Here is a 12350-nt window from a genome sequence, read left to right as displayed (position 1 = left end):
GTTTGGGTGGGACAGGGCAGTCAGAAGCGGGCGTGGCAGTTGTCCGGACTCCTGCAAAGCCCACCGCATTTGTCTCCGATTTGCAGGGGAAAGTACATCCGGACCATATTGGATGGTTTCCGCGGTCCGAATAGCACGGTCCGGACGGATGTGGGCAGTTTAAGAGTTGGCATTGAAGGTGCCCTAACAAATTTTTTTAGAGGATCCTAAGCAAGTTGGCCAAAGATTAAACCTAACGGAAACCTATAAGGAAAGAAGAGAGGAAGTAAAAAAGAGAAAACTAAAGGAAAGTAGATTAAGGTTTGGGCAGAAGGATTTGTTATTTTTCATGCAGTCCTAGCTACATTAGAGCATGGTCCCTTCATACCATATGTTCAAGTTGTTCGTAAATTCTCGTATCCAGCCAATTATGGGACGAATATGAAGGCTCGCTCACGCGTCATATGATGGTGATCGGACAATTTAAAGACAAAATGAGGGACATGACTGCATGTATGCATAAATGAGGACTTAAAACGGATACGTCCAGACACCTACCAATGCGTCCGTGAATATTTGAGGGGCCAAATTTGCCAAGCCCGATTGTAAAGAGCCCACATTCCAAGGGTTTCATTTTACCGCCTCCCCGCATGCAACGTTGGTCGCACCTACTTCTAGTGCTAGCATAGTGCACGTGCATTGCAACAGATCCAAAATAGATCAATACGTGTTCACAAACTTAAAAGAAAATCACCCTATTTTTTATATATACGTATATCACCAAAAACATGTTAGGTTTTCCTCAAAGTATATGTATGGATGAGCTAGTGATGGCCCAGAGAGACTAAAGGGTTTCCTACAAATGTAGAGCGGAGGTTTTTTTTAGAATCTAAATGTAGAGCAGAGTGGCTGTCATTTTCCAAAAATGTCATAAGTCTCACATGCTTTGTATGCAGATCGGATGGTCAGAAAGAATGGATGAAAGACACACCAACATCACCAACTGGTTCTTTTATAAGAGTAAGTAGAGAGTAGAGATATTTCAAGGGTTAAAAATTTAGAATTCACGTCATTCTCCCATCGCATTATTGTAAATTCTATAAATGCAATAATTCAATTTTTAATCTTACATAATCTTACATTCTACTACAAGATCTCAAGTGCGGGCTTCAAAATTTCACACATTGTCACCCAGAAGTAAATTTTATCTTGATTAACACAGTGATAGCTGCGAATTCATGGACACATCAAGAGGCATACCCACAACATGCACCGTGCAAACTTACCCCAAACAACGACCAGATGGGGCAAGAACAATCAACGAATTATGAAACTATACCTGGAATAACACAGCACATATGAAAATTTGCAAGGCCGAAAGCACACGGAAACCAACAGGCAAGCTTGATGCAGAAGACAACGTCAATCAAGGCAAATTATTTCTTCCTCATCTACGGTTATAACGCTTCCCAGCAGGAATACATGTCACATCTAAACCATATGTTAAACTGCTGATGTCCTCAGCAATGTGAAAACACTTTATCGGAAAAAAAACATAAAACAACCAGACCGAAACTAATTACAGCGGTTTCAGATGCTTGAAGATGCCGAGGACAAATCACAGTTCCATCTCCAATGCCATACCCTCCTGGGTAAAATAGAAGCAAGCCTGGCAGGTACAGAAACTCTAACAAGGCAACTGCTGAAGCTGAGCAAAACTGTTCCAGGTAAGTATGGATACGACTAACATTTACAGCAATTACAGCAAAGGTTTGTTCCTCTCGCAATTCAAATCATCAAGGAGATGAATCCATGTGACTTGTATATCTCACCACGCCCAAACGGGTGCAATACAACACCCCATTCAGTCGCCCCTGCAAATAAAAGCACCATTAATTAATCAGCTTAACAAGAAAAGAAAAAGGAGCTGCGAGAGAGACTGAATTTGACTAGAAGTCAGAACTGTGGTACATACAAGCTCACCAGACTCTGAAGTCGCTGCAAGGAGAACTCCTTGAAGTTCTTATTGCCATGATAGTTGTTTGTATGATGATGCTCTTTCAGCATCCCAACTGCCCTCGGGTTCCTTCCTCTTTATTCCTACACCCGCCATTTGTAACATTCTTGCTTGCTCCTCCACAAACGCTTGTGGCGGTGTGATCAAATTTTGCCTAAGCGATAGAGGTACTCGCTCGTCTTTCCCTTCTATATCTATACTTCCAGGGCCAGAATTAAGATCAAGCCCTTGTCTTCTCCATTTCCAGTTACTGTCATGTCCATCACTGCTGCTACCTTCAGGAAGGTTTATTGCATACTGCCTTGCATGCTGGGCAGGTAAAGCGCCTGTTGACCCAGCAAATGATGGAGCAATGGTTGGAAAATATGTAACTCCTGCTGGTGCAGAACTGCCATATGGCACCGATCCAATTGGAAACCCTGCTGACTGAAGGTGAACACCGGGAGCAAAAGGAAATCCTGCATATTGATATGCAGGAGGGTGGAAGACCATGGCTGGCGATGTGGAAATAACTGGAGGCCTGCCTGAACCACTTCCAAATTGGCCGCCGTCTGCAGTAGGCGCAATGATCCTCTGGGTTCCAGGTGCTGTTTCAATTGGGTAAGACTGTTCTCTAGGAGGAAAAAACGACTGCATAGCTACGGGACCACCTGGGTTGGCAGAAGCATACCACGGTGACATGTTACTAATTTCAGTATTGTTCATTCTAAGGCCAGCAACTTGAGGTAGGAATGGTATGCTGCTAGCACCTTTAGATGACAGGGTCCTTTGTGCAGATTCTGTACTGGCTTCATCAAGGCTTGGTCCGTTATTGAGATCAAAGAAGTTCCTCGAGCTACTTGTATCAGTATTAGGTAAACCTTCTGGCAACGGTCTTGATGGCAACAATGTGACTTCAACTCTGTGTGAAGCATTTGAGATAAATTGGTTATTCTCTGCAACTTCGCCGGCCATATTCAAGTCAAGTTCAAAGCCAGCACTTCGTACAGGGCCACTGCGACTTCTAGGGTTGTCAGATTCAGAACCAATTGTCCGGGCAGAACTCTGTGAGATATCTTCCTCTAGAACTTGGTCATCTGCTACATTTAGATCAATGTCAAATGCTTGGCGAGATTGCCTCCCGGCAGCATCAGACACTGCACTACCAGGTGTAGTTAGAAACATCCCTAAAGTCTTCCGTGGCTCCGCAGGACGAAATGCACTTGTAGCTGCTGCACCTTTCCACCCAGCCTCAGGCTTCACTCTTAGTAGGTTCTCGGGAGGGACAAAAGGTCCTTTAGCTGGAGCAGCAACTGTTATTTGGGCCGGCAGACCACTTAAAATAGGTGAGACGAATGGAGAAAGACCAGGTAAATGAATTGCAGAAGAACATACAACAGTAGAGGTAGCTGGCTCAGAGTGATTCCCCTCGTCCCCAAGTTCATTCAAATCAAAGTCAAGCTTAGCTGTACCATTTGAGTTGGTGTTAGCCATAGAAGAACCCTCATCTGATGAGACAATGTCCTCTTTCCCACCCACTTCATCACTCGGTTTCTTTGAACTGTGCCTTGCAGTATGCTCGGTATCCTGAGACATGATAGTCCGATGTTTTGCTTGACTACTTGATTCACTGGAACAGTCTTTTGATTCTTTAATCACAGATACCCCATTCGCTGCACCAAGTGGCACTACTGATACATCTGGTTTGGTAACATCAGCTGAAGTGGACGCAGGTTGTTCTTTTTTCTCATGCTCTTTCAGCACTTTATTGCAAACCACTAGACCATCAGCATTTTTTATATCCACAGCCAAAGATGAGAATGAAGTCTTTGAATCCAATTTGCCAGTGCCACTGTTATCAGTAGATCTGATGGTTTCGAGGCGATCTGGTAGACCATGAAGATGTGTCTGATCTGATGATTTCAATAAACCTTGACCTTGTTTATCAGCACCACATAAAGACGATTCCTCAGAGGGGAGTAATGTTCTATTTGGAGCAACCACACTACATTGACTGCCTGATGCCGTGTCGGCGTCAGCAATGCTGATATTGAACTTTGCATCAATCTTAATATCAGTTGGCTGTCTGGCATTTGGCTTCTGATCACCACCACCAAGTAAATCAACTGAAGATTCAACAGCTTTAGAATCTATTCCAGGTAGAGGCGGGTTAGTAGATGATGTTCCCTTCTTGTCATGGGATGATAAATAAGTTCCAGAATTCCTCAAGCGTCGTTCCTCATCATTTTTGTCTTCCTTCTCAGAGATGACTTTCTCAACATCATCTGATGGATCCAGGTGCTGTGATGGGCCTGCATCACACTCTACTTTTAGCTTCTGAATATTCTGGCCTCCATAGCCATGTTTATTTGCAGACGAATTCGTCGGTGAAGCAGATGACATCAATTCAGATTTAGATACTTCTCCAGCAACACTAGCAAGAAGATTCATTGCTGTATCATCTCCAGCTTGCATGGAATGACTACCTTCGGAGTATTTGATTTCAATCAAAGCATTCAAAGGGCTGAACGAGTTCCGCACTCTGGTTTCACCTAAGCAGACGTCTTTTTCATCCATATTTGCCGAGCATGCAACTCGTGATGCACATGTATCCTTAGCAGATTCTTCAGCAGTCCTGCTACAGTCACCATCCAGCATACCACAAGGTGATTTATCACCTTCCTCGGAACCTGCAATTCTTTTAGTATCATTGCTTCGCTCAGGCTCAGCATTAGCATCAGAACCTAAATGAGCCTGAGAATTTTCAACCTTCATTTTCACCCTACGATCATTCTGTTCATGCTTATCTGTGTGAACAGGAGATGAAGCTCTACTCCCTGAAACTGATGGCTCCTCACAAGAGCCCCCACTTGTGCTCCTAGCAGGGCTACAACTTGGTTTTGGAAACCGAACAATCAATCTCTGATTGTTGATGTGAGGTGTGTCCGCTCCTTTCTCACATGCCAAGCCAGACTGTGATGATCTTTCTTGCAATAAAGAACGATCACCTTGGCTGGACCTTCCCAAAGCAGCTTCCTTCTGGAATCCAGAACCAAGAAGCCCATTGTTTGCCCTTCGATGGCCACGTGCAGAAATTTTACTGGCACTCGCTGAAACAGCAGTTGAGCTCCGTGCATCCTCCTTCAAAGAACCAACTGTTTTTCCAGGATCACTAGAGCATGACTGGCTGTTATTCAATGAGTGGCTTGAACTGCAACTTTTCTCCTCTTTCACTGTAGGAAAATCAGGGCCACAAGTCCCAGCAGCTGATTTGCATGGTGAGTCCTTTAAGTTGGCTGCAGCATTTGCTGGTTGCATGTGTTGTAATTTTGAAGAGCCAGATGTGAAAGGATTTGACTTTGCAACAGCATCAGCAGCACCAGATGTAGCACTCAAAGCCTTTGGTGAAGAAAGATGAAACCCTGCACTTTTCGGACTGGGCTCACTTGAGCCACTTCGTCCTATTCCAGCACTAGAAATTTCCGGGAACCCCACTTTTCCTGACCAGGAAACAGCTTGACCTGACACTACAGGTTTTGCATCAGACGACTTCATTTCAGCATCAACACGCTTCTTCCAGCTATCAACAAGATACCTAGCCTTCCTCTGTATCTCCGGATTTTTATAGCTGCGCAGATGATTGACAGATTTCCCAATACTGCAGCTTTGTAAGGCAATCAGACTGATAGGCAATTTCGCTAGTGCACGAAGCAGGGCCAGGATAAGTTCTTCAGTAGGCTTATCAGTTTCTTTAGGACTACCCCCTTCACCAGACTTCCCTTTGTGAGTTTCTTGAAGCCAATCATTCAAGACCGGAAGGCCCCTTAGTTGCATAAATCTGCTAAGGCAATCAGGACTTTCTGTGGCTGCAATAATATCAGCAAGCCTTACTCGGCCGGCAAGGTCCATTTTCCGCTCAATTTGATCAAGTTGCATGAATTGAACTAGCTTGTCGACAGCTTCAGCATGAGGAAGTCCATCCTTTTCTGTCATCTCTGCAATTTCAGACTTCATATTGTCCCCCTTAATATTTCCAGGTTCACCGTCATCAACCTTAGGAGGACAATCACTATCTCGCTTAGCTGGTTCAATTCCTTGCTCACCTCTGTCCCTCTTCTTCCCTTTAGATGGGCCACAATTTTGAGCACCGTCTGAACAAGCCTTCAATTGCTGGGAAGCTGACAGAACATTTGGCCGTTTTGGTGAGTGCCCACCTGACCGCACTGCACCATGCATTTCTAGCCTCGTTCTGTCTAGGAGCCGATTTACTTCTTCCTGCCGTTCCTGGACAAAAGTTGCACACATTAACCGACAATATAATAGACAGAATAAACGAAGGTAACTGTAGAACTTACATTAATATAATCTCTGTCGGTAAGCCACCATAAACACTTGTTGTCAATATCATACACACGCCGACATACAAATGAAGAAATCCCAGATGACAGCTCAGCACCTTTATGTAAAAAGGCAACTTTACAAGGATGGAGCAGTGAAACAGCAGATGTCTCGTCTTGGTGGAAAGAGTAGAAGACCTCGTTTGGGGCAGCGTTCAGTTGTATCCCCTTGTTGAGCCTGACGTCAGCAGGTCTATATAGCCAACTTACACGTAACTTGGGATTGCTTTCTTCCTGCTTCTCAATCCAACGTATCAATCCAACGAAAGGAGGAACATCAATAGCACGAAAAAGAGCACAGTCGCCAACTCGAATCTCCCGTCCGTCCTGAAATAATTAAACTATTATTATTCTCCTGAGGAAACAAAATATTCTTCATGTACCAACAGAACTGCAAGCACATGACCATACTCTAATACTTCAAAATCATTGAGTGAAGAAGCATAATCGAGCTTCATTGTTAAGAAAGAGAGATCCCTATTTGGCCCCCAAAAAATATTGTTTTCCCAATTTGATATAGGCGTAAATTTTGTTCCTTATATGACATTTCCGTCCATTTACCACATTAATGGCGTTAAGTGGGCCATGAAAAGACACTTTTGACCCTCATGATAAAAATGACAAAAAACTGTTTGGACTAATATAAAATAGGAAAAAAAAGATGCATGAGAGATGTTAACACAGGTCCTGATTGTCGCTGCTAGCCCCATTGTCTGGCGACGTTGTTGGCCGTTTTTGCCCCTCGTGTTGAAAAAACGACAAGAAACTGTTTGGACCAATATAAAATAGAAACCAAAAAGAAAAAATGCAGGAGAGATATTAGCATAGGTCCCGACTGCCGCTGCTCGCCCATCTGGCGACCTTGTTGGCCGTTCTTGCCCCTCGTGTTGAAAAAACGACAAAAAACTGTTTGGCTCAATTAAAATAGGAACCAAAAAGTAAACAAAAAATGTAGGAGAGATGTTAACATAGGTCCCGACTGCCGCTGCTCGCCCCGCTGTCTGGCGACCTTGTTGGACGATGTTGTTGGCCCAAGTACATGCAAGTGTACGAAGATATGCGCAAGTACACGAAGCAACGAATGAGTCATCAGAAGAAAGCAGGTGGATGTATTTTCTAGGAGGCTAGCTTACGTATGTATCGAACTATTTACCGCCAACTAGATTGATTGATCTAGACTAGGACTGCACTAATTACCACCAGCCAGACTGATCGATCTGGACTAGCACTACACCGCGAAACACATAAGCGCACACACGCAAACATGGGACGGGACACTGATTTGATGGCTAGCCAACAGTGAAGCAACCTACGGCTTCTCAATGGCCAGGGTGGGAGGAGTTTCTCAGCTACCACATGCACTCCTAGCCAGCCCGGACAACCAGCCCGAGGACCCAAGGGCTCCTCCGGAGCCTTCAACATCATCCTACACCTCCTAACGACCTTTCCCTCGCCGCAAAACATTGCCCGTTGAGGCCGCCTAGTTGTTTTGACGATGATAACCGAAGGAATCAAGCCTGGGTGGCCTGAGACTCGATGCCCACAGCACGCCATCTCTGTCATCGTCTGTCGCTTATGTGGCCAACCTACAAACCTTGTCATCTAGCTTCGCATAGACCTGGGAAGCCCTCTACCGCCATCACTACATTCATCTTCTCCGCTTCCGGTGGAGCGCCGCCACACCACGACCTCCTTGCCTGGTGCTCCTCCGAAGCTGCCGGCGCCGCCCCCTCTAAGCCTCACATCCTCGAGCCTTCACCCCTACAAGACACATCTCCGCCGGCTGCTTTTGCACTGCTTAGCCTCTCCCTCTATAGTTGATTCCCATCGCAGCTGTCGTCTATCGCCACTACCTTGTTCTCGGGCTGCCAAGCTCCCCGACCTCACACGACCCCTCCTCTGTTGTTGCCGCTGCCGCACGCTCCCAAGTCATCGCCAACGTGCCCGCGCGTTCACCGGAGTTCAAACTACGTTGTGTAGGGCTAGCAAGTGGGTAGCCCGCTATTTGCCTAATAACTAATGAGTTCAGGATAATCGGAGAACTGCACATTTACTTGAGCTATCTACATGAGGGGCAAAAATGTCTTTTCACTTACTCACTTAACACTGCTAGTGGGCAAAATGGACAAAAATGTCATATAGAGAACCTAGTGTCACATTAGGTAGGAAACGATTTTTTGGGCCAAATCAGGAAGAACATTTTAGGAAAGGGCCAAATAAGAATATCTCAGAAAAAAAACAGCAATTTGGCATATCCAAGCTGCTAAACCACAAAATCTCTACCTAATCAAGTTATCTTCTTGGTGTAAATCTGTAGAACAGCCAAAATATCCTTTAGCGAGATCAGAAAGCATAGACCATGTTCAAGATCTAATCACACCATTACGACCTCCGTTATATTTTCTGGATGTTATTTCACAATAGACCACAGCAACACCATGATTTAGATTATTTCCTCAGAAGTGAGGTGTAATAACATTTATTGTAATTCAGACGAAGCTAATGAACATTAAGTGATGGACCCAACAAACAGTTGGAAGACGGCCACCAAGTAAAATGTCCTATCTGTACAGCTTGGGCAAGTGAGTTCTTTTTTGCCAGACTTGTCGATCTGCAACAATAACCAGCATATACAAACCTAGAAAAACTTTCTTCTCAAAAGGAAAATTATAAACTTATAATGCATCACGGAGCACAACAGCCAGGGTAAACAGCAGAAGGAGATTTCAATATACCCACGTTTTAGGTCTGGTCTCCTTTTTTTCTTCTTTTTTTCCTACTTTAGAATATATATAAGCTCAATAATCAGCAACTATTTAGGAATTTCCTAGTATGTAATGCATCAGCAAAACAAACAATAATTAAAGATGTGCAAACAGCAGGTAAACCACATCTTTGTGGCAATCCAGCATAAGCAAGGCATGGCTTACCATGAAACCCGTATATCCACACCAATAACCAACGTAATGTTTCTAAAATGCCTTAAACAGCATTTTATCACTTCCTATACCAACAGCAAATTATATGCTCAAAGTAAGTTTTAACATGCACGCCAAGGCAGCTATTAGCATGTTAGCACCTCGTGCTAGCACACTGTTCAAATAACCAGCTTTCCAATCAGCTTGAGCTTTTGGGTGAGCTGGCCAGTGCGTGCAATTTAATACAGCATCAGAGAGAAAAAGGTCTTAAGATCAAGACCTGCAGGCCACATAGGTCCCAAGTTAAGGTATAAAAGAACCTAGACCTGATGGGAGTGTCGAAATATATTGACCAGCTTTCCCCCTCAGCTCAAACTTTTGGGTTGGAATGTTCAGTGCATGCCATTCAAATAGATGCAACTCAAGTTTAGACAGCACATGATTTCCTTACATGTTGGAGACCACTATCTCTAATTCCCTATGGTCCAAGAGGAAGCAGTCTAGTTACAGTATACAGATGATAATTTTCAAGCAGATGCAGAACAACAAATACGATATTGCTGAATTATATTGACCACCCTCCCCCCTCAGCTTGAACCTTAGGGTGAAATGGTAGGTGAATTCAGTTCACTAAGTATCCGAGACAAGAAGTCTCGTGGATGCACTATGGATAAAATAGTTATGGCCTACAATCTGAGAGGGAGTGTTGAAATATATTGATCGACTTCGCCTTGAGCTTTTGGGTGAACCTGTCAGGTGCATCCAATTCAACAGATACCACTCGAGTTTTATCAACACATGGTTTCCTTAACGAGCAAAGCAATCTCCAGTTACAGTATATAGAGTGAAAAAAAATCAAGCAGAAGCAGAACAACAATTACGATACTGGCAAATTCCAAAGCGTATTCCCATCAGATGAGGCACCTTTACGAAGAAGTCAGGTGACACCGGCGGGGGAGAACGGACGACCTGCTGCTGCTGCTGCTGCTGCTTCCGCGGCGTGGCTGGGGGAGTCGCCGGCACCGGTGGGTGGGAGGCTGTCGGCGGTGGAAGGGCACACGAGCCGGAAGGAGGAGTAGGAGGAGAAGGTCCGTGCGCCGGTGCTGGAGCTGCTGCCTCTACGCGAGCTGCCGGCCACATGTGCCGGACGAGAAGCCGCTCACCGCCGCGCATGGCCCCGCATCGACCCCTCCTCGCCGGCCGCCGGCGCCGCGCCGCACCATCACCGGATCGACTCCGCCGGCGGTAAACCCTAGCTGGCTCCGAAACCCTAGATCCGCGGGGGCTCCGTCCGGGCCGCCCGCCCGAGCCCGCGCCGAACCCGCGCCTGTGGAGGGGAGACGCACGCCGGAGACGGCAGGCCTCGGCGCGGTCGAATTCGAGCCGGGATCGGGGCCGATTGCGCGCAGGGCCGGCGCGAGAATTGGGGGTTTGGGCGGTGGGGTCGGAGGGCGAGGGGTTCGGGCGCGATCCGAGGCGGGGTGGTGGGGGTGGGGGGAGGAAAAAAACGGCGATTTGGGGCGGAGTGAGGGGGGAGGGATCGCGGCAGAGACGGCGCGCGAGGTCGAGGGGGGAGATGGGATGGGGGGATTGGGATGCGGGCTTGCGCTGCTGGGTGGAGGAGGAGGGGAGGGGACGGGGGAGCAGGGGCATTTCTGACAGTTTATTTACGTTCGGCGCATGCGTTGCTCGGTGCGGCTGGCTCACGCACGCTCTCTGACCTGCCTGCCGCGGTCGCTGCGAGTGGGCCACTGTTTTGACTTGCTAGCGGGGGAAGCGGTGCCGACGTGTTGCAGTGCCCGTGATGCAGTTGCGGCAAGTCCCGGTTGGCCGGCTGCCGGACAGTCGGCGGTTCACCGGTCGGCCCATTTTTTTTTCTTTTGCCGGAATAAATGTGTTCCGCAACTTTCGCCGGCGAATTCGGTTCAGGGTTGCGGAGCGGAAGCGGGTGTTGTAATTAATCACACACAGATACAGAAAGTAAATTGACTCATATATGTGGAGGGGACTCTTTCTTTATTAAATCATCAACTATATGTGCAACGGGAGAAACGTGCGGGTGATAATATTAGTGTCGGACTTTTTCTTGTTTTTGCTTCCCTAACCCTAGGCAACTAGAGCAAACTCTTTTCTCCAAACTTCACCGCCGAGTTCGTGGATTCGCCTCCCATCTACTTGCCGCTCCGTTGGACTGTGGCGGGAGGGAAATCCCGGTGCCTCCAGTCCGTTTAGTAGTTTAGGTTAGAGTTTTTTAGTCCTTGCAGGTGCAGTGCTCAGGCGAATGGCGGCGTTACTTCTTCGAGTTTGTCTTTCGGGTCCTGATCCTCCTCGAGTACGTCTATGTGGACATAGTCGATGGAGTTTCGGCGTAGATTCCCATCGTCTCTTTGAGACGGTGAGGTTAGGGTTTCTCGTCTTGTGGCGAGATTTGGTGTCACGTACTTTAGATCTATGCAAGGGTTCAACGACGACAACTGCGGCTCCAGGGTGCTGGTCCTTATGGGCACGTGCACGAAGACTTTCTGGCTGTCATCGACGAGGTCGGCGACAGCGGCGTGTCGGCGGCTCGCTCTGGTGGCATTAGTGATTGTTTGGAGGTCTTGAAATCACAATATAACTTTTATTATGTTCGAGATGCTTTGTACTTTCGCTGAACTTTGATAATAGATCTCCTTTTTATATACGTGCCCACTTTCCTGCTGGATCATTTTTGCAAAAAAAAATGTTCGTGTAACGAGGTGCTCTCTAAAAGCGCATGTTATCTCCCAGAGGGGGTAAATGGAAGATTTTTAGAACTTCGTCAAACTTTGAAGAATTTGATGAAGATCAGAGTGGAGAAATAGAAATACAAGGGAAACTAAGTCATCACAAAATCGAGAGTATATGCAGTCAGGATATGTTATAGTGAAGAACATGCAATCATGCAATCATACAAGCATGAAGAATATGAACTAAGGAAATGAAAGATAGCATGATGAAATTCTTCAGTTCAAATTCGTCAGAGGATATATCACAAATTCTTCAGCAGCGGAATAATGTAAGGGGGGTGAGGAATTTGAA

The 12350-nt window shown here is 46.2% G+C and overlaps 1 protein-coding gene across 1 annotated transcript; it reads right to left on the bottom strand.

Annotated features, from left to right (window-relative positions):
- Positions 1–1401: 1401 nt before the first annotated feature.
- Positions 1402–10878, bottom strand: LOC125514627. The gene is made up of 4 exons (XM_048679964.1): positions 10215–10878; positions 6331–6699; positions 1955–6259; positions 1402–1853 (listed from the first exon to the last, which is right to left on the bottom strand). Exons 1-3 carry the CDS (start codon positions 10461–10463, stop codon positions 2003–2005), a joined length of 4875 nt encoding a protein of 1624 aa, XP_048535921.1. The 5' UTR covers positions 10464–10878; the 3' UTR covers positions 1402–1853; positions 1955–2002.
- Positions 10879–12350: the final 1472 nt, after the last annotated feature.

The sequence above is a fragment of the Triticum urartu genome, chromosome 6 (genome assembly GCF_003073215.2).
Source record: "Triticum urartu cultivar G1812 chromosome 6, Tu2.1, whole genome shotgun sequence".
NCBI classification, from domain to species: Eukaryota; Viridiplantae; Streptophyta; class Magnoliopsida; order Poales; family Poaceae; genus Triticum; species Triticum urartu.
The sequence above is the reverse complement of the archived record's forward strand: the minus strand, read 5'-3'. Positions and strand labels throughout refer to the sequence as shown.

What these genes read in the sequence shown, in the direction of transcription:
- LOC125514627 (XM_048679964.1), bottom strand. Translation starts at nt 10,463, where the DNA reads ATGCGCGGCGGTGAGCGGCTTCTCGTCCGGCACATGTGGCCGGCAGCT. An exon ending in CACCTGACTTCTTCGTAAAG is followed by an intron (nt 6,700 to 10,214) that starts GTGCCTCATCTG and finishes TAATTATTTCAG; the next exon opens with GACGGACGGGAGATTCGAGT. An exon ending in CCGACAGAGATTATATTAAT is followed by an intron (nt 6,260 to 6,330) that starts GTAAGTTCTACA and finishes ACTTTTGTCCAG; the next exon opens with GAACGGCAGGAAGAAGTAAA.